The 22,702-nt window shown below is 42.3% G+C and overlaps 2 protein-coding genes across 2 annotated transcripts in view; one reads left to right on the forward strand and one right to left on the reverse strand.

The window, feature by feature from the left end:
* Positions 1-9,542, reverse strand: pdzph1 (PDZ and pleckstrin homology domains 1). The gene is made up of 11 exons (XM_079524257.1): positions 8,260-9,542; positions 7,456-7,620; positions 6,879-7,046; positions 6,361-6,462; positions 5,049-5,159; positions 3,545-3,723; positions 2,813-2,970; positions 2,053-2,095; positions 1,528-1,714; positions 1,071-1,206; positions 1-122 (listed from the first exon to the last, which is right to left on the reverse strand). Exons 1-11 carry the CDS (start codon positions 9,353-9,355, stop codon positions 23-25), a joined length of 2,445 nt encoding a protein of 814 aa, XP_079380383.1. The 5' UTR covers positions 9,356-9,542; the 3' UTR covers positions 1-22.
* A 7,931-nt stretch (positions 9,543-17,473) lies between these two features.
* syk (spleen tyrosine kinase) overlaps positions 17,474-22,702 on the forward strand; it is a 28,033-nt gene continuing 22,804 nt past the window's right edge. The window contains exon 1 of the mRNA XM_079523872.1: positions 17,474-17,587. Within this exon, the coding sequence (XP_079379998.1) occupies positions 17,581-17,587 (7 nt within the window). The 5' untranslated portion in view covers positions 17,474-17,580. The remainder of the gene's footprint in view (positions 17,588-22,702) is intronic.

Consider the following 22,702-nt stretch of genomic DNA (forward strand, 5'->3'; position numbering starts at 1 on the left):
CATCCAGGTGACTGAAGAAGCATCACATTCTGGTCTCCTCTTGACTTTGCTTCATGAAGTCCTGAATGACCTGGTGAAAAGGTGACCACTTGCTTATCGATGCTCTGATAGCCATTATCCATCTGTAGGCAATAAAACTATCATTATTAACATTCTATCTACAACCTTTAATCATTTTATACGGTGTATATGTTTTTGAGTGACATAATCCTACCTGGAGTTATTGCCTACTGAGTGGCAAGGGGCAACAAAGTCTTATGCACACCTATGCTCTGAGTGCACAAAGACCCGCACACCGTCTGCACTTGCAATACAAACTTTATTTAGGCAACGTTTCGGTCAAAGACCTTCTTCAGGCAAAAACTACTTTCTGGCCTTGACAGACCATCCAAACAGGAAAGTCCTATCTGATTGTATTAAACTCATGAACATTGCAGCTGTATATGGAAAGCTTGAATTATCCTTTTTCTAAGTTTTTGTTTCATAAAAATCCACCATAGACATGTTATGAGTAGAGCTACTTTCTGGCAAGAAATTCTGTGCAGGTGATCATTTTTCTTAGTGTATAAGGGGTCATTTTCAACAACACAACGTCCTGCTGCCTCCTGCATTATGTGCAATTTAGAAACAGGTGGTATGCAGAGCGCTTCCAAATTCCAAATGCTCCATGCTGCTCAATGGGCACATACATGCCAAGAAGCTGCAAGAAGACGCCTAATCCAGGCATCTCTTCCTGGTTTTTAACAGCGGGTGGATGGAAATGACGCTCGCGCGTGGCTTCAACTTGCAGCGTCGGCAAAGTGTTTCCGTTTTTTTTTGCCGACACGTCAAGTTGCAGCCGCGTGCAGTCATTTCCATCCACCAGCTGTGTTTTTAGTGTGCTTATAGTACACCCAATGTTTTGCCACTCAGTCTAGATGAGGGGGGGGGGGCGTGTCCCAGTGGAAAAGTAATGCATGTGCATACTCTGAGAGAGAGAGTATACTAGTAACTTAGTAACATAACTAGCATCTATATAAAAATTGTCAACTATTAACGATTCAAAGGAATTCACTTGTACACAACCTTACCGGTTCAAATCAGTAGGATTTTCAGCACACAGGTGGAAGGTTTTGAACTCATCGGACGGAGGTTTCAACTCAATCGTGGACTTTCTGAATCCAAGTGGCGGCTCCTTTACTGAATATCCATGAAGATATATTCCACCTGGAGATAAATGACAGTTAACTTTACTGTATCTCCATTGTAGATTCAGTGGTGCTCAACCCCAGCACTTGAGTCAAAGTATAGAACAAATATTTGGTGGCCCCCCTGTAGTAACTCTGAGGACCCCCTGTTGAAGACAGGATATATAGAGCATAAGGCATAATTAAGCAATATTAGTGTCGAAGAAATTGCAGATTGATGCGAAAGTCGGCCATACCTGCCCTGACAAAAAAAAAGGATCATCAGTCATTTTGTACTTTAAAACAATATGCCAGATGCCAGACAGCTGGGGTCCAGTCCAATAGTAAAGCCCTTACTTACCTATTGCACAAGTGGAGCGAATGCCACTGTAGAAGTAGAGACAGCCGTCTTTCAGAATGCAGTAGCGTTGCACCCACACGTCTTTGGTCTTGTCCAGTTGGTGCAGGAGTCCTAGGCAGTCGGGGTGCTTCACGGCCAGCGGGGGCAGACTGGAGTTGTGTCGGGTCACATCCACCCACACATGGTTCTGACTCTGAGCCAATCACACAGTTCGTTGAAGAGTTAGAAAAGAATGACTAGCCTTTCAATTTAATTTTACTTGATTTACATGTGTAACTGTGTAACAATGTTTCGTTTTCTCGATTAAATTCCTCGAAACGAAACCTATGCACATAATATAAGGCTTATAACAACAGCAATCATAATATTAAAATAAACAAAAACAGTAAAATGGCTTTCTACATTGTCCCCTCCCTATATCTCAAACAATTGGATAAGAAAAGTGATTGGTTCCTGTAGTTGATTAAGTACAAATTGAAAATGAAGACCCGCAAGGGGCAATATTAAAAAAGAGGTGGCTGTTACCTGAATAATGGGATGTACAGCTTTCTGCATGGTCTCCAACCACCTGCAAATTTACAATTTAGGCAATTAGCAGATGCTCATGAATCTAGAGCGACTTACAGGAACAAAAGACATGGTTGGTAATACATCAAATGTCATCATGAATCATACGTATGCTAAGAACCTAACAGTGGAATATCTATGTCATGCATGCAGGCACGCAGTTAGTATAGTGGACAGCAACAAAGTATATTTATTAGGCGTACTGTACTACTTGAGTAGCCTATAGATTGTTTTACATGAATGATTAAATGGCGCTAAATCTTTTCTGAAATGTGTCGGAATCATATCCCTCAACCTGATGATTGACATTATGGTGATGTGTTGGCTAATTTCACAATTTATTTTTAAATAGAGCTTAAGTGGTTAATTCATAATGTATTTGTTGTAAGTTTGAGTCCTATAGTGGAGTGAAAAGCACAATATTTGGCTTTGAATGTAGTGGCGTGTAAGCTTATATAGGCCTATAGGCTATCATACTGTATTTGTCCGTTGACCCCCCCATCTGAAAAGTGTTTGTGCCAGGGACCCCCCAGAAGAAAATATTTGTATTAAAAGATTTGCATACATCTTAAAAAGAATGTCAAAAACTAGCAGCTGCACGGCATGAAGTGACTATGAGCGTATGAGCTTGTATATCTGCTAGTTTAAAATATAAAATAAGTGGTTATAACTACACTCAAAGTATTGCTGCTCTAAACAGGGTTTCTTCAAACAGTACCTTTTCATGTCCAGTTTGGACGTGGTACAGAAGTAATACGCTCGGCTGGCAGACAGGGGGCAACACTTGAACACAAAAGGTTTGCCCAGGGTCACGTCTGGTCTCACATCGGCTCCTTCCATCTTCACCACCGATAAAGCATCCCGTCTTCCCTCATCCTGGAATCACATTCAATCACCTTAGAAATGTATAATACATATTGACACGTATATCCATCTATCTATCCATCTATCTATCTATCTATCTATCTATCTATCTATCTATCCACCCATCCATCTATAAAAAATGTCTCTATAGAATAGCAGCCGTTTGTGTCTGTAGTAATAACTAGGGATGGGACGATATGAAAATGTCACGATTATTGTGGCAAAAATAATTGTGATTAACGAAATCGCAATTAATAATCTTAAAACTTTAAATGCCACTTTTGTTTAACCAATTGAACCCTGATAATGTTCGCCAAAAATAGCTGATCTACAAGCTCGCGTTGCAACACGCTGTGAGCTTTGTAGATCAGCATTTTTTTGGCGAGTTGATTTGTGTAGAGTGAAATAAGACACCAAGTGCGCTCTCTACACAAAAGGTGTAAAAGAAAGTATAGTGTTTACTGTGTTTAAGTGGTCCTGGATTTGCAGCTCAACAAAAGCTAATTCACGACTATTCACGTTTTATTTCTTTACCCACAAGAAATGATAACGATTATCGCCCCCATCCCTAGTAATAATAACTCACCCGTTTGTGTGTGTAGTAATAAAGGCAGCCGTCGGTTGAGAGCACAAACCACCTCTTCCTCCAGCCTTTGATGAGCCCACAGTGGGTGCGCTTATACAGGTAGCCCCTGCATGTGGGTCTGGGGGTGTTGGGGGTGCTGGCGATGTCTGACCCAATGGTCAGAGTCAGGACGTCTGGGCCTGTTCCAAAACAGCACAGCATCATAAACGTACAGATTATAGCAGGGTTTCGTTGATATTTTATTTATCTATATCACATCACAACCCAAGGCGCAGTTGGAGGGATTACATCGACTCACTGGCCTTGGAACGCCTCAAGATCCCCCAGGAGGAAGTTACTAATGTTGCTCTGGAGAGGGAAATCTGGAGCTCTCTGGTGGAGCTGTTGCCCCCGCGACCCGACTACGAATAAGCGCTTGAAGATGGATGGATGGATGGATGGAATGGATGGATGGATATCACATCAGTTTAACCACTTCTTAGACTCTCTAGACTAAATAAAACAGACCTGAGTTGCACTGTACTTTACTACTTAGTGAGTTATTTTTCAATCTACACCAAAGCTCTAACCAAAAATAGCCAAAGCGTCACGTGACGCATTGTGAGTGAGCTTCCCGGTTCAAGTGGTTAAACGTCAACTTACTTTCAATTGGTTCTATAATGGAAACAGACATTCTCTAAAATATTCTTTGTGATATACTGTATTTTAGTGGGGAAAGATTTGCATATGTACGTACCGAAATATTAGCCTGGTTTAACCACACCTTGAAATCACATTGAGTGGTTGAACTGCAGGCTACCGTAATACGACATACGATTCTAAAAATTAACAGTGTAATTCAAGGGGTGGAGGTTATTTACAGGAATTACAATTTAGCAGACGCTCTTAATTCAGAGCAATTACAGTAAGCAAAGAAAACGCGAGGTAATCTAATCAACAAGTTAACCATTTAAGCATTATTATGTTATACATCGCCACACAATGCTGTCATGCAATAATAATGAAAATAGCAGATCTACAAAATCTACAAACAAGATATACTTTACTTTATATACAGTGGTTATTAAAAAATCACACCCGTGTGAACTGAGTGGTGCAAGGTCTTATATAGCCTGATCAGATGTGGTCTGACGTAATGTCAGTGACCATAGTAACCATGCTCATTTTGTTTGGGTCCCACGTACAGGTACACACACGTACAGGTACACGGGTACATACACGGGTACAGACAAAGCTGGTTGTTGGAGTGGTTTGCACCACTCAAAAACCCACAAGCACAAATCTTGAATGGAGGTCCATGGCACATATACTGTATGTTTAGATGGGGACCTGCTTTGGTTAGAGAACCACGGCCATTAGAGAATGATTGTTGTAATTTACAATAAACATGTATTATAGCCTCATAGGGTCCCCAGAATTCTTTTTTTAAGCAACCATTTTAAACTCAAATCTCTGCTTGCAGGAGGTCCAGGCTGGCACACAATATTGCCACTACAATACATACCTGTCTGGGCCAATTCCGCCGCCTCAGAGTGAGGCATGCTGGTTACATCTGTCCCGTTAACAGCCATCACATAGTCTCCCACTGTCAGGCCGGACTCTTCAGCAGGTCCGTCTGAAACCATGGAAAGAAAATCATTTACAAGAGCCAGTGCTGATAAATTTTTAAAAAAAAAGTATAAACATTGACCAAATAGAGCCTGCCTGCTTGCTCAGGGGATAAATTGAATCTTGACCATGAGGTCGAAATTCGTTTCAGATCCTGTGTCTAGGTGAGACATGACCTTTGACACGATCTAAATGTCTCAATAGAAGAGCAGGGAGACAAAACACAACCAACTACCCCAACTGTATGTTATATTGTTTTATATTATATTTTATTATATTATATTATTATATTTGTTTTATATATATTATATATTATATTGTTTTCTGTACCATACAGATTGTATAAGTTATATTGTTTTAAAATATACGTATACGTAAGTTAAATTATATTAACATAATCTACCATATTGTATAAGTTATATTATATTAACATACTCTACCATACAGATTGTAAGTTATATTAACAACATACCGGCACTCTACATGGAGATTGGACGAAATTACATGTTATTCAGAAGGGGGAAAAAAATATTCTGTTGCTGTTGGGAGGAAACCACCTAACTCCATTTTTTAGGTTTTGGATTGTTTGAATAAATCAGTGCTATTAAACACCCTTTACGTCTGTGTGTTGTTTTGCAAATATTGAACCAATGAAAAGTAGTAAAGAGCGCTTCGGGAAAAAACTCTTAACTCCATTGGACCCTCAAACTGTCTGCTAAAGCAACTAACTCCACCACCTCTCCCCCTCTCATGGAAGTAATTGACAATATATAAAGTCACAACACAAACTTTGATGAGGCAGTATTGCTTTGTTTTCAAAATATAAGGTTTTCTTCAGTTCATGAAATGTTTTTATAAAATATAAAGGGTGGTTTATTCCCGACAGCAGACATATAATAAATAAAATAAACGATTGATGTGTTTTTAGCTTGTAGATCTGCTACTTTTGCTATATAGGAATTTGAATCCGTTTTGGACATAATTATGAGGTTTCCGCCCGACACATCCGATTTCTAAAAGTCTTGGTCTGGGACTCCCAGGGGTCCTTGAGGGCGTTCCAGCTATAGGTTCCCCAGCAAAATTACGTTACATAAAAATCTGTCATTAGCCCTAATTTATACTTTAGCTTTTCGAGAATATAGCAGATCTACAAGCTCACAATGCATTTGCATTCAATTAATCTTGTAATAATGGAAAGAAAGTCTTACTTGTGTCGACCTCAGTGACCACAATTGGTTTGGAGAACTGGATTCGGAAGCCCCATGGGTAGTCCCCCATCCCTTTATTGATTCTGATGGTCCTTTCTCGATCTAAAAGAAAGAAGAACCACCATCCACACTGTTCATTTAACTCCACTATTCCAGTGAAAGGGAAGATGTATAAAACAGTAGTGAGACCAGCTATGCTGTACGGCTTGGAAACGGTATAGCACTGAAGAAAAGACAGGAAGCTCAGCTGGAGGTGGCAGAATTGACTACGTCCTACCGGGGGAACTCCCCCCTGTCAGGTGACAAGAATTCACTCCTCATGCATTGAAGGAAGCATGAGCTCAGTTCGGGGCTCTCCCCACGCTGGCAGAGGAAGAGTAGCACCCAGGACCACAGCGTAGGCAATTGGCACCGGGTGAAAAATGGGTTACTGAATTGTGTCAAAAAAGAAAATAAGCTAATAATAATAATAATAAAACTGTGGGAGCCAACAGTCTGGCTCGCGAGACTATACTTACTTGACACTTGGTGCGGTCTGGTGGCGGCAAGGCCGCTGGGGGGACTGGTGTCTGAACCGGCCTTGTCTCCTCTGAAAAACCAGGGAGCCGAGTGGAACGTCTCCGTGTAGAACCCTCTGTCTTCAAGGTGCTGCACTGTCAGGTCCACCGGGGGCGTTTCTTCTGACACTGCACAAAATAAGAAAACAAAATTGCTTCAGAAGTGAGTCCAACATTCTTTACAGGGCATAGGAGTGGTGGCCATTTTCTGGTTCCATCGATCCATACCAGACCCCATTCATTTTTCCCTGGTGAATCATGACCATAAAACATTTGAGTCTGCAGCTGCTTTTAAACTTGTGTTGTATCACACGATATGGGAACGTTTTGTTTTGTTTTATCATTGATGTGAAAATGTATGTGAAAATGAAATTGTACTATGACACTGCAAATGAGGGCAACCTCAATGTCTTTCAAGAATACATAAAGGCTTGAATGAATCCTCTGCGATCTTGTGTCCGCTGGATTTTGTGGGAGTGCTGACAATGTGCTCTTTACTTTTATCACCAAATACATTTGTGCATTCATTAAACTTTACCCGAGTCTTCTGTCACAATGTCGCTGGTGTTAGAAGCTGCTCCGGTAGAGCTCCACGCCCTGCTCTCCTTGAAGAACTTGCGTCTCTTGGCCCAGTGGTCAGTAGAACCACTGTTCTGCTCTTTATGAGGAGAAGATCTCAGGCACTTGTTCACCCAGAAGGAAGCTGTTAAAAATATCACGTGACATCATCAGGGATGGAGATCACAATATTAAGTCCATGAATGCCCATATATGGAGATCCCTGATGTCATCAATATTGGCCAGCAACTCTACATCTGACCTCAAACCCTTAGATCTCCATATATGGAGCTGACCTGTTCTGACATTCCATATGTTGATCCTTCCCCATCCATACTTCCTCTTCGATGTCTCCCTTTTGACTGATACCTGTCCATTTAAACTCTAGACGGGCCTGCCCCAAAGTTATTAGTGCAGCCGCGCCTTGCAGCCGGCGAAAACTAGAGTTCTCAACAGACCCAAAAATTAAGGCCGGGCCCTACCTGGGCCCTCATCAAACCCTGTACACTCAAGACACTGCCCCCACTGCCACCCTTCTCTCCATATGAAGCTGACCTGTTCTGACATTCCATATGTTGATCTGACCACATCAAACCCTGTACACTCAAGACACGCTCCATATATGGCCAGTACAGAATTCATTCCATATGTTGATCTGACCCCCCATGCCAAAGTCTGCTGTCACCCAGGCGGATGTGTGCCAGGCGTCTTACTGGTTAGTAGTCACACGAAAGCTACTTTTGGTGCTTTTGTACACGCTGTAGTATAATGATATGCGACTCACATTTAGATGCATCCTGTTTTTCCGTCTCCTCGGCTGTACAGAGTTGCACTTCGCTGTGGGACTGGGTCTCTTGGTGCCCTGGGCTGCTGGCAAGATGTAGAACAGCAGCCACCGAGGAGCCGTTTGTTCCTTCGCTGCCATTTCTTCTTCCATTAACTAGCCGTTGGCCATTAGGTTCTTCAGTAACCTGTGAGATCGCAGGGCTGGAGATGCTTTCTCTCACAGCGAGATGCTTTCTCATGTGATCATCATCCTCTGTGATGTCATTCGTGCTTAGTGAATCTTTCTCTGCCATGTTGTCCCATAACACGGTGGGTTCTCCTGAACATAAACTCTGACTGTCCAGTTGACCTCTTCTTTCCAGAGAACCGTCCGCTGACGATTCGACGGCCGCCTGCGCTCCCGGAGGACTTTGGTTCGAAGCGGCAACTGCTGAGCCGCTGCCTTCTTTGGGCATGTGTTCTTCGGAGCCGCAGCGAGATGGAGGGATGACCTGTATGAGTAGGTTTCCTTTAGAGAGTTTGTCCGCTTTAGATGCTGCTACCTCGCCAATGTCTTCGTCGATTCCACTTTCCAGCACCTGCTGCTCACTGCTGTCATGATCTCCTCGAGCAGTGATGTCCTCAATATTCTCAGTCCTCAAGTTGTATTTTGCGGGATGATCTCTCTTTTCTTGAGCATAGACTGTGGAAACGTCCTCGGCTTTTGGCTCAAAATTTGCATCATTGAAGGGACTGAGGTGCCTTTGGATCTCATTGTGGTCATTTTGAATCTCTGAACTAGGCCGGCGACTACCGCCAGTTTGACAAGACTTTTGACATCCTGTACCAAATAAAGAAAACATGTCGTCCCGCATTATTAAGGAAGACAGGCTACTTACAGAGAAAAATATCCTATAAGGTCGACCCTCTAGCATGGACTTCGGGCATTCGTAGAGTCCGGGGAAAGTCTGTCGCCTTTTTAATGGCACAGAACACATTCTACGTTCCACAGTAGCAATGCTATTGCTTCGCATCCACGCCTTCATCTCGTGATTGTTGATGAAGTCATTGGTAAAGCTGAAACTGCCAATGGAGGATGAGTGTCTGACGAGCATTGGCTCCAAATTGTCAGATATGCATAACTGATCGAAGCAAGGTGCTATATCAAGATGCTGTCCTTCATCCAGTGAATTTGGGCAACATGTATCCTTCTTCCTAATGTTGAGTGTCGGGTAGAAATACCCTTCCTGTTTGCCGGTACAAAGACTGGTAGCAATATTTAAAGAGGCTATGTTTTGCGTAAAGTCACAGCTTAAACTCTTGTATAAAAACTGTCTTTTTCTTTGAGGCCTTATATACGAGAGTGGGGGCAGTGTTGATATAAAGTCTGGGTTGTTAGTGCAACAACTTTTGCGACAAATCGACGTGTCACCAACTCCTCTCCTGGCGTCTTCCTGTACATCATGTTGTTGGCATTCCTCACTGAAGCTAAAAGTATAACTGATGGTGCTTTCATTCTGGCTTTTACTGATGACGTTTCGCTCCAAAGAGATATTTGGTGCGCACACGCTATCACATTTGCTCTGTAGACAAGGTTCCGTACCATCAGTCTTTCGATTCAGGAGAACCAATTTAGCCTTAACGCCCGATGTATCAACTTCTAGAGTTTCCTGAATTTCAAACTTCACACTCGATCCAATGCACTCAATTTTTCGTATGTTAGTGACTGTCGATGGTGAACTGGAGGAATGATCTGTTTGCTGCAATGTGCCGTTCGAAGATGACCTTTGTAGGTTTTCAACGGACACCGTTGTTGTGATCTTAATCGTCCTTACTTTGGCCTCTGGCTTTGTGAGGTCAGGAGGATTCACATTGTTTTCAGATGTATCCAGGTGCTGGTGGTGTTTGTTTTCCTTGCTTGGTGGTTTGTCACATGTGTTGTCCTCTTCGTCTGATTCTGGTAGTTTGTCACATTTGTTGTCCTCGTCGCCTGATTCGGATGTGAAGTTCTCCTTTGTGAAGGAGTCTGTTTCACCCTTTTCAACTACATCATCTTTGTAACTCACACTGTTGCTTTTGCTGTTCCTTTGAAAGGCAAGTGGGGAAGTGCCCCCTGCAAAAAGAAAGCAAATGAAAAGCATGGTTAGGCTGATCATAATTATTATAAAGAAATGTAAAAATGATATAGACATATTTATTATTTTTACTAAATTGTTCATTTGGTTTGATTTGACTCAATAAAAACAGTCTGAAGAGTATTTAAATGTATATGATGCTATTGCATAGTTCAACATTAACTTGCAATTTATTTTACCAGCTTATAAGAACAAAATTAAATTAAATGTTGCGTCGCTTCATCCCTATGGCACAAAACATTTTCAGCTGGGGGTCCGTAGCCAAATACATATCAATGTGGAGGTCCTTGGCACGAAAAAGCTTGAGAAGCCGTGTGCTAAGTATGAGATGAACCTCCCCCATGCACATGTCATTAAAGTCTCTTACATACGTTTACTGCCGCCGGAGCTCTTCCGTCTGCTGTTCCTCCTCCGCCCACGCCTGCTCATTATCCACTGGAGCTCAGTGACCAGCCAGCCTCCCACCAACTGGACAGCAAAACAAAACAAATTATCACTACGTGTTGGTTTGGTGATTCAAAGCATAAGGATAACACAAAGAGTTTGTGGTATCCTTTTAGCCTTGACTAATAAGTATTCAAGCAACCAAACAGGTAAAGAGGTAGGCCTACGGCAGAAAGCTTTGGTGACATGAGGTAGCATTTTCCATGACCTACTACTGTAATGTGCTTACACTCATTGGTCAAAAATAATGTATTTACCTATGCAGGCGTTCCTGGATGAACCATTGATCAGATTATTGAATCAGTCTGGCAGCTCAAAGTCTAATGGATCAGTCAATAGATCTGTAAATAAACAACAACACAATCTAAGCTCTATAAAAGCTCTATGAGGTACCCAAAATGTAGATCATGATCTACCAGTAGATCACAAAGGCAGATGTAGATCACATGACATTCCCCTAAAAATATATAATTTAAATATATTTAAAAAAAATAAGTTGACTTGATTGACATCAAAAAGGGCCTGTCAGCTCAAACCCACAATGCAATACTGTATTTTCAAGAGTGTTTTGCACAAACTTCAGTAGTAGCATTACAAAGTTATATTTCCTCCCCTCTATTTCCCATTCCAAGTGGATTTGTCTTTTATGCAACACCATCGCCGCTATTCCAAAGCCCCCGCAGATTTATTTTTATACTATTTTCAGCAATGGGTAGATCTTGTTTAGTCATTTTGAAAGTAGCTCTCAAGTTAAAAAAAAAAGCCCTGCTCTATACCTATAGTGAAAAGAAAAAATATTTGTATGTGAAGTGCCAAATTTCAGCCAATCAAGAGAGTACTCATTTATCAGCATTGATTTGATACAGTTCCAGTTCCAATTTGGCTATTTGTGTTAAAGCACCAATTGCACGTGTTAATTCTGTATCCTGTATGAGTCTCACTCCTGTTTGGATAACATTGACATCCCGACCTGAAAATGCATTTTCTTGTTTACTACAGAGATAGAGAGACAGGGACCCCCTGTTACTGAACACACACTCAATGACTGATTTCAGAGGGCTAGAATATAGGGCCACAATATAGAGCAGAATATAGAGCCACTTATTCTAACAAAAACATATCACTTAATGCACCTTCTAACATGTACAGTATATGCATTTGGCAACAAGTTATACAATCAAAACTTTGGGTTTCATGAGCATGGTAGAATGTCAAAGTCTATACGTCTAGATAATAGCCTATATGCCTTTACAGAGAAATGATAAACACATTATACATCACTTAAATGTGTCTGCTTACCAGATGTCTTCAGTATCAGAAATCCAAACGCTGGTGGATGGTGAACTGCAGCGCTCGAGACAACCCCACATTGTGGCTTATAGTGTCTATTCTCATCCTAAAGCAGCTTAACACGTCTAATCTCGTGAACTTGTGAGATCAGTGTGAAGCCTGTTACCTTGGTAGGGAGTAGGACACACTGCCTGCCAGTGGCAAACTGCATGGCGTCCATTAGATCAGTGCTTCTCAAACATTCCATGCAGGCCGTGACACCCCCAAAATAATCATATTTGAACTGGGGACAGATCAGAATATGTATGACACTGATTTACGCTATGTGGCATATTAAACTGGCATATTAAACATATTAAATATTAAACTAAAATCAAGACATGGCTGTTCTCAAACGTTTTATTTTCAAGGACCCCCATATAGGCCTAACTCTGATGGAACCAAATGGACCAATATGGTCCATTTGTCCACCACAAGCCACTGAAGCCAGCATGGAGATGACCCCTGTTCTATAGGAACTTCTTACAGTATATACTAGACTATATTGGTTCAAACCGGAACGCAATCGGTCGATTAATCGTTGAAATAAACGAAATGCTCTGGAAATGCCAGGCCAACCCATGTGATGCGTGGGCGGCCAACACTTTTGAGATTTTCACCTGAAAATGTACTTTCTGTCACTTCTGTGTAAGAGCTGGAGAGACAGTAATAGCCTTGTAATAATCAAAATCTGCAAAGTAAGTTGTAACTAAACTTTTAAAATTCTTATAGCGGAGTAAAACTACAATATTTGCCTCTGAGATCAGATCATGTAGTGGAGTAGAATTATCTGTCTGGTTAGTTAGTTTGTTTTGACCAACAACAAGCTCAACTATTCTAAACCAACAAGAAGCTCAACTCCTCCCCCAGGTGGATTGTGGTGGTCATTGCTATCTGTGGTGGCAAACCTATCTGTTAATTTTATTTACATTTTTATTTACATTTTTCTCCCACATACCAGTGGAGACTAATATTAATCTTGTTGGGCCACTGCCCACAATAACCAAAATACACTCGAATAATGTAAAAATCTGCATTATAAATGTTTTATTCAACAAATAGGTTTAGATTGAATATGCCTTATTTTTTCCTACAGTCATTAATGACTAGATTACATTAAATAAAGATGTGCTTGTTGTATCAAGGGAAAAGAAAGGCAGAACTCAAATAATAACAGTTATATAACAATACTTAACTTATAGTTGGAAGTTGAAGTAGGCTATAAATAGGCTTTAAATAGATGATTGTCCTACCGCCAGCTCACCACTGGATATGTATTGATTGATTGATTGATTGAAATATTTATTAACAGTTTGCAGAATTACAGTACATTTCAAGCACAAACTCAATACAAAGACTGTTAACTGTGAGTGGACGACCCAATTAAGCATTACACTTGTTTACAAGAGGGTCCACCATGTTCAATTCATCAAAACATTTAGGGACGTACAGATAGACACTACTATATAGTCAAATAACAGAACAGGAATTCATCATAAAGGAGGTAAAAAGGGAAAAGAAACATACTGTGAGGGGAAAAGGGTGGGGCGGTGGGGGGGGGGATTCAGATTTTACGAGGGCCAGTTTCGAATTGCAGCCGTCCGTAGGTGCCCTTTGAGAGCGGTTTTGAAGGAGTCAAGGGATTCACATGTCTTAATGACTGTTGGTAGGGCGTTCCACATTTTGGTGGCATAGGAGCGAAAATAATTTAGTCCCTTGTTTGTGCCGAATCTGTAGACATATAATTCTATGAATTCTATATGTTGGGGTCTGTGCTTACTGGGCTTTATAATTATGATAAATTATTCGAATTGCTACAGTGTTTATTCAGGCTAATTACGATAACCACAGCATGATGCGTGCAACCGGCGGCCACTGAGCATTTTACTACTTCCCCTCAGTTATCATTGATTAACATTGTTCACAATTATCTTTACAAAATCATAATGTAACATCATAACCCTTGTGTAATCTTAAGGCTACCCTTGATTTAAAAAAGAACACTGTTTTTGCATCATGATATATATAGCCCTGGCCTCGGGGAAGAAAAATACACAAATAAACACACACTTTATTTTGAAGTCCCAGATCGGACACCGAGTGTTGAGTGGTTGACTTGAAGCATTATCAGTGTTGCCATGTCTGCTTATTATAAGCGACCTCGGGCTTGTTTTTCTGTAAAGTTGCTTGTAAATTATTGGTATTTTGTTTTTATGGTCGTTGCCTTGCTTTTTTGGGCTTGTTTCTAAAGTGTAGTTGCTTATTTGGGCTTGCTTCCTAGTTGTTTAAACCAGTAGTTCAGGGTCTCAACATTTTCATATCAAGGAGCCCCCAAATTAATTGCGACCATAGGTCATATTTATTATGAAAACCTGCATCTCCCATCTGTCAGTTAGTCACCCACGCCTCCATATTGGTCACGCCTCGTGACATCACGCCTCCATATATGGCCACACCTCGTGACATCACGCCTCATGACACATCAGGCCATCATATATGGCCATCTCCATATATGAAGATTACGACACTGACCTCACCTAACCCAAGACTCAAACTTTAGATCTCCATATATGGAACTGACCTGTTTCCATATGTTGATCTGACCTCATCAAACCCTGTACACTCAAGACACTCCCAGTACAGAATTCATTCCATATGTTGATCTGACCCCCCCCCCCCATGCCAAAGCGCCAGTGCTCGCCCAGCAGTCTTCCGTCACACAGGCGGATGCGTGCACGAGACCTCGCCCTCAGGGCGTCTTACTGGTAGGCTATGTATTTGTTCACGGACCCCCATCTTGAAATATTTGTGCCAGGGACCCTATTTTTGATTGATTGATTGCATTGATTGAATTGCAGCCGTCCGTAGGTGCTCTTTAAGAGCGATTTTGAAGGAGTCAAGGGATTAACATGTTTTAGTGGCTGTTGGTAGGGCGTTCCACATTTTAGTGGCATAGGAGCTAAATTAATTTAATCCCTTGTTTAAACCGAATCTGGGTGATTTATAGCCTACTGACAACAGAGCGAAAAAATACAACGTTTCGGCCTCAGGGGCTTTCGTCAGATACCTGACGAAGGCCTTGGTCAGATACCTGACGAAGGCCTTGGTCAGATACCTGACGAAGGCATTGGTCAGATACCTGACCAAGGCCTTGGTCAGCAGTGTTGTTCAATTTTACAATTCAGACAAAATATTCCCTAATGTCACTGGTCCAGTTGTGGTTTGTTTTAAGCTGTACTAAAAAACAGGAATAGAACAATATATATCTACAATATCCAGTCTAAGATATGGATATAGTACTGATGCCCTGCCCATGCACAGACAGGCCTAAAGAAATGACCCTATGTTACCCTATGCTGACCAATCAATCATCATCATTATGATGACGTTATGCCCTGTGGAAGCCACTTTCTCTTTTTCATGTGGAATGTACGTGTTTCACTCTGGGAGCGCACTCAGCACATCATGTCAGTTTACATGACAGACTCCGCACTAGCAGACGGTTCTTTTGGATTACATTACATAACGTGGGTAACTACTAACTCACCCATTGAAAACACAGTAACTATAATGGCGTTACTGAATGTGAAAATGTAAAGAGTTACGTTACAAGTTACAGCAAAAAGTAGTTTCGTTATGTAAAGTAACTAAAAGTAAGGGCGTTAGTTCCAACACTGTTCGTCAGATAGGCCTACCTGACGAAGGCCCCTGAGGCCGAAACATTGTCTTTTTTCCGCTCTGTTGTCAATTAATTATTTTGGGAGCTTTTAAAACGGTGTGCGGATCTCCTCTCTCCTTTCTTAGTTACCTTTTGGATCCTGCACCCGTTGAAATGTGTGGATATGCGTCCTCCTCTTGACCATTGTGATATAGGCTACAGGCATATAGCCTACCAGATGTTTTTTTTTCTCCAAGATTTTATTTTGAAAATAGCAGATGTACAAGCTCACAACGGCTGTCACCGTCTCCACACCATAGCGCAAAACTTTCTTAAGCTGCGCACTTCTCAAGCTGCGCGCAGCTTAAAGCTTGAGTTTTTAGACAGCTGGTGGATGGAAAAGAAGCTCCACCTCCGCGGAAGACTTGAGCGGAGGAGAGCGTTTCCGGGAATCTGGCAAGGACAGTCTAAGAAGGATGAGACGCGAAGACCGTACGGGCGACGCCATGTTGCTTTGGAAGGAAAGAAACATGCGCAGTTGAGACCAAGGAAGCTGAACGCGGAAGTGTTGGCTGCATATAGCCCATTGCGCATGTTTCTTTCCTTCCAAAGCAACATGGCGTCGCCCGTACGGTCTTCGCGTCTCATCCTTCTTAGACTGTCCTTGGAATCTGGCCGTCGCGCAAGTATTCGGCGGAGGTGGAGCTTAATTTCCATCCACCAGCTGTCTAAAAACTCAAGCTTTAAGCTACGCGCAGCCGAGAACGTGCGCAGCTCTATTAGGTGCTGCCACACGGTCAAAAGAGCTGCGCACGTTCTCGGCTGCGCGCTGCTTAATGCTTGAGTTTTTAGACAGCTGGTGGATGGAAATTAAGCTCCACCTCCGCCGAATACTTGCGCGACGGCCAGATTCCCGGAAACGCTCTCCTCCGCTCAAGTCTTCCGCGGAGGTGGAGCTTAATTTCCATCCACCAGCTGTCTAAAAACTCAAGCTTTAAGCTGCGCGCAGCTTAAGAAGTGCGCAGCTTAAGAAAGTTTTGCGCTATGGTGTGGAGACGGTGTTTGACCGTGTGGCAGTGTATCCCTGCTACTTTCAAATATCCGATGCATATAGGTTTAAAGTGCTCTATGATGTGGCCTATTGCAGTGGTTCCCAAACTTTCACGTCAAGGACCCCCAAATTGACACTAATTAGCCCACGGACCCCCATTTGAAAAGATATGCCAGAGACCCCCATAAGAGAAGATTTTTGTATGGCTCTAGCAGTGATTCTCAACCCGTTTAATTTCAAGGACCCCCCGTTTGGCATGCATATTAGTCTACAGACCCCCATTTAAGGGCATTTCTATCTCTGGGACCCCCAATTTATATTGTACAATGTTAATTTAACTCTGAGAGTGTACAAATGGAACCAAATGGACCCATTTGTACACTCTCAGAGTTACAGATCCATAAGGGTCCATTTGGTTCCAAACTATCATTTAGTTGAGGACCCCATGGAACTCCCTGAAAGACCCCTGGGGGACCCACTTTGGGAACCACTGGCCTATTATAGTCACTTCTTTTGGGTTTGTTTCCAATGACCTGGTTGCTTGTTTCTTTCGCAGAACCTGGCAACACTGAGCATTCTGCGACGCTATTGGCTGTGAAGCAGTGATGATGTGATCATCATACAGATACTGCCAGCTGCTGCCTTGTTGCTCTTTCTAATAAGGATACATACAGAGCACATGAAGGTGTATTCATGTGGGCCGATGGGGACAGTGCACACATCATGGACGGTGAGTATAGCTATATGTTTCATCATGTTATTGTTTGATGTCTTTGTGGAGGATGGAATGGATGACACACCTGACCATAATAACACCATGCAAAGGCATGCATGCAACCTGACTGACTGGAGGCTCAGCGCATGCGTCACGATGTGGGGGTCTCTCTCTCTCTCTCTCTCTCTCTCTCTCTAACCCCCTCATCTCTCTCTGTCTCTCTCATCTCTCTCATTATCTCTCTCTCTCTCTCTCTCCAGCTCTCCCACCTCATCTCTCTCTGTCTCTCTCATCTCTCTCATTATCTCCCGATCTCTCTCACTCTCACTCTCTCTCTCTCTCTTTCTCTCTCTATCCCGTCCCTCCCCCGTGTCTGTCTCTCTCCCCTCCCTCTCTCCGCCTCTCCCCTCCCTCTTTCTGCCCTCCCTTTCTATGCCCCCCATCTCCCCCTCTCTCTCATTATCTCCCCATCTCTCTCTCTCTCTCTCTCTCTCTCTCTCTCTCTCTCTCTCTCTCTCTCTCTCTCTCTCTCCTTTTTTCCATCTCTCTAACCCTGTGTTTCTCTCTTTCTCTTCCTCTCGCTCGCTCTCTTCATCTCCCTCTCTCTCTCCCTCTCTCCCTCTCTCTCTCTCTCTCTCTCTCTCTAACCCGTCCCTCCCCTGTGTCTGTCTCTCTCCCCTCCCTCTTTCTCCCCTCCCTTTCTATGCCCCCCATCTCCCCCCTTCTCTCTCTCTCTCATTATCTCCCGATCTCTCTCTTGACCCTGTGTTTCTGTCTTTCTTTCTTCTCTCTCCTCTCTCTCTCTCTCTCTCTCTCTCTCTCTCTCTCTCTCTCTCTCTCTCTCTCTCTCAACACTGGCCATTAAGTGAAAGCATCAGTTGCCATTGAATGAAGTGGAAGCCTCTTAAACCCTATATCCTGTAGCATGCGTCATTGACTGGAGTTCCCCAGGGGTCTATGCTAGCATCGCTGTCAACTCCTAGATACTCTGCCTATTTTCACTGAATGTATGTTGGCTCTTGGTACATCAGGTGTGTAGCTTCCAGTGATGAAAAAAACCCAACTCTAATTTCTTTTCAATACTGACAATGTAAAAATTGGTAAAAGTCCGGAATTCTGAATTTACTTGAGTAAAAGTACAACAGCAATGGTATCAAAATGTACTTTATGTATACAATATATATAACATTATTTTGAAAATGTGGATCGGCTATTTTTTCAAGGCGGCTTGGAGTGGTACGTGGACTGGTCCTCGCTCCAAAGCCTCTCTAAGCCATTTTAAAAACGGCTCCAAACAGCTCCATGCTCAAATCAATCTCATCCCACTCCGCTCTCACTCGTCCGCTCCGCTCGTATGCTCTGCTACAGCAGCACACAGTTAAGTCAGCAAAAATAAAGTTTTTAATTGTTCAGGAGTCTTCCCGAAAAGTAGCAGTTCTGGTCTGGACATATGAGGTTTACAGCCTCAAGTCTTAATGGGTTAACAAGAAAAATCACATTTGTGTGAAGTGAGGAGCGCTCTTATCATCATACATCCTCACATTCCGTGCTCAGCCAATCAAATCATCACATTCCGTGGTACAAACGCACACCTTCATGTCCTCAGAGGTGTGTGTGTGTGTGTGTGTGTGTGTGTGTGTGTGTGTGTGTGTGTGTGTGTGTGTGTGTGTGTGTGTGTGTGTGTGTGTGTGTGTGTGTGTGTGTGTGTGTGTGTGTGTGTGTGTGTGTGTGTGTGTGTGTGTGTACAAACGCAGTGGAAAACACAACCGCTCTGCAACTGCCTCGAGCGCCTCCACTTCCTGTTGGTTCAAAACTTCTGACGACTTGGTCAAAGTGTGTCTCGGCAGCTGGTCGAGGCCACGAGACGAGCAATCACAGCTTCAGACGTGAGGCTTGGGTTCTCACGGCGACTCCCCCCAAAACGTGACCTTTCAGCGTTTTAGGAGAGCGCGTAGATTCGTAGAAGCAAGCCAGGTGACCCCATTTTTACAATTTAACCCATTAAGACCTGAGGCCGATTCTACAGATGCCTTAATGTAAATCAGTAGTTTTCAAATGTTTTCGTGCCAAGGAGCCCCCCCCCCCCCCCCCCCCCCCAAACAAAAAAATTATATGTATTTGGTCGTGTGGACAATCCAATCTTAACGAGAAGATTTGTGTTTTCAAAAGCTCACTCTATTTTTTAAATGACAGATGTGCAGATGGTAATAAAAAATCACACCTGTGTGAAGTAAGTGGTGCAACTCCGTGTGGGGGTCCCCGGGTGGCGGGGTTCCAGACCCACAGGAACTCACTCAGGGTGCTGGCCCGATTCCGGCGAACCGCCCCGCGTACGAAACGGTTGAGTTACCGTGTGGGGGTCCCTCTACTGTACCCTCTACTGTACTGTACTGTACTGTCACTGTACTGTACTGTACTGGCACACCCGAAATCACCATATATACAGTTAAATATGTGCGTGTGTTGCGCACAGGTGGTGAAAAACAACCATGCTGTTTTCGTGCTCAGACGCACCCACCCACCCAGCCACCCAGCCAGCCACCCACCCAGAGACACACATAGTCACTTAAGGAAGTGGTTGCACCACTTAAAAAACGATGTTGCTACAACAAGATAAGATTTGAAACAACACAACGACCCCTTGACCTGGTTTATCCTTCCAACGTACGGCCGACGTACGTTGGAAGGATAAACGCGATGATGTATCTGGGTGAGAAGAGAACAGAGGCCCTGCTAGCTAGGCTATTTTGTATAACCCATTAAGACCTGATACCAGATTCTACAAATGTCTGTATCAGACGTGGTTCTCAAACTGTTTTATGTCAAGGACTAGTGCTGCAGAATTAATCGAAAAAAGATCGAGATGTAGATTCAGACACCTATGCAATCTCATTTTGTGAACAATCGTGCAGCACTAGTTGGCTGTCCAATTCATTTTAGTTATGTTTATGTTTCTTTAATACATATTTTCAGGGAAAAATGTTGAATCGCGATCTCAATTCTGTGTAGGAAAATCGAGATTCACATTTGAGCAAGAATCGTGCAGCACTATCAAGGACCCAAAACTATATGTAATTGGCCGCCGACCCCCATCTGAAAATATGTTGCTACCAGGGACCCCAAGAAGCAAATATTTGAACGTTCGTTGTGAAAGAAAAGAACATATTCAAAGATGTGCACACATTTTCACAATTTTTCAACAGATAAAGGTTAAAGTGGTTACAACCGTTACATATGAGGTGACACAGATGCGTCCTCAGGTCTAAATGGGTTCATGTAAAGATCTGTAGAATAAAGGTCAATCTGTTGCCCAGGCGGTGGCGTAACCGTCTGGGCACCCGACTGGTAATCCAGTCGCAGTGTGCCGCGGGTTCGACTCCCGAGCCCGACACGGCCTTTACTGCATGTCTTCCCCCATCTCTCTCCCGTTTCCTGTCAGCCTACTGTCTGTCCCTTCAAAAACCAATAAAAGGCGTAAGCCGCAAAAAAAATATCAAAAAAAAAAAAAAAAAGTCAATCTGTTGCACCATCACTGTCTGACGGCCTGTCAGGGTTGATTTCGTCGACAAAAACTGTGACGAAAAAAATATCCGTCGGCTACCTTTTTTTCACTGACAAAAACGAATCTACAATGACTAAAGCTAAGACTAAATAGATTGACAATGTTGTCAACAAATAAATACTAGACTAAAATGTTAGGGAGGGACTAGTAGTGGAGAAGAGATCCAGTAGAACTAAAAGATGTCATTTTATGCTTGGTTACATGCTGAAAATAGCAGTGTGAAATCTAGGCCTGTCAAAATAACTGAGTTGATGGAGTTAGTTAACTCAGTTAGTGAAATTAATGTGATTGTTTTAACGCAATTAATGCTATTTTCTGCTATCTTTGAATAGCCAAAGTATAAAGGTGATTAAAATGATTGTGACACTAGGCCTATACTCACTACTAATGCTTTGGCCATATGCTGGATACAAAATAAATGAAAACCCATTTATGGAAAGTTGTGATGTAGGCTGTTTTATTTCTGTAAGCATATTCAATTATCAAGCATAATTTACCTACATTTCATTGATTTTGCTAACTTTAATACACGACAGGTGAGGCGATATACCTCATCTCTAGTGGGTGGCCCAGCCCTTCCTATATTTTTCTGTATGTGGCCCTCAGTGAAAAAAGTTTGGGCACCCCTGGCCTATACTATTACTAACCTATTTTGAAAACCATTGACTTAAAAGTACTTTTAGGTACTTTTATGACTTGAGTACATTTACATTTCTCCTCCATTTACATCTCATTGGCAAATTGGTAAATTAGAGTTACAGACCATGTTAAAAGGATCCCTGGCTAATATAAAGACAAATATGCCTTAAAACATTATACTTGCCCTCTACAACTAAAATAAAAAAATATATATTGTATTTCTTTTATAAATCTCCATTTACATCTCATTGGCAAATTGGTAAATCAGAGTTACAGACAATGTTAAAAGGATCCCTGGCTAATAAGACAAATATGCCTTAAAACATTATACTTGCCCTCTACAACTAAAATAAAATCATTACCCGAAATCATCATATACAGTTAATATGTGCGTGTGTGTTTGTGTCTGTGGTTGCGCACAGGTGGTGAAAAACAACCATAATATTTTCATGCTCATACCCAGCCAGGCAGGCAGGCAGGAAGGCACCCACCCAGCCACCCACACACATAAGTCCGTAAGGGAGTGGTTGGACCACTCAAAAATATATATTTTATTTATTTTATAAATAGAGAATCTTTCTTTCAATAGGAACTCCCCAGTGCTCTGCGCAAAAACTCAGGTCTCATTGAAAACGAACTATAGGTGCGTTAAATCGCTTCACGTTTGAAAGGCCCTTAATACTTCCTAAGGTTAATATGAGCATCAAAGCAATATTTTAAATATTTGTATTACCATGTGCATTCCATATATTCCATAGGGCTGGACCACATATGACATCATCAACGTGCGACAGGAGCAGTTCCTATTGAGTGAAAGATTCTCTTTTTGTGTGGTGCAACCATAGGGTGCAGAACTCCAATGCCCAGCAATGTATGTCCCTTTGTATACGTGTATATGTATGTCTGTTTAGAGTACCAACAGGTGACAA

The sequence above is a fragment of the Electrona antarctica genome, assembly GCF_951216825.1.
Source record: "Electrona antarctica genome assembly, chromosome: 16".
Classification (NCBI taxonomy): Eukaryota; Metazoa; Chordata; class Actinopteri; order Myctophiformes; family Myctophidae; genus Electrona; species Electrona antarctica.

What these genes read in the sequence shown, in the direction of transcription:
- pdzph1 (XM_079524257.1), bottom strand. Translation starts at nt 9,355, where the DNA reads ATGCTCGTCAGACACTCATCCTCCATTGGCAGTTTCAGCTTTACCAAT. An exon ending in GGCGGAATTGGCCCAGACAG is followed by an intron (nt 3,724 to 5,048) that starts GTATGTATTGTA and finishes GTTTTGGAACAG; the next exon opens with GCCCAGACGTCCTGACTCTG. An exon ending in TCCAAACTGGACATGAAAAG is followed by an intron (nt 2,096 to 2,812) that starts GTACTGTTTGAA and finishes GTAAATTTGCAG; the next exon opens with GTGGTTGGAGACCATGCAGA.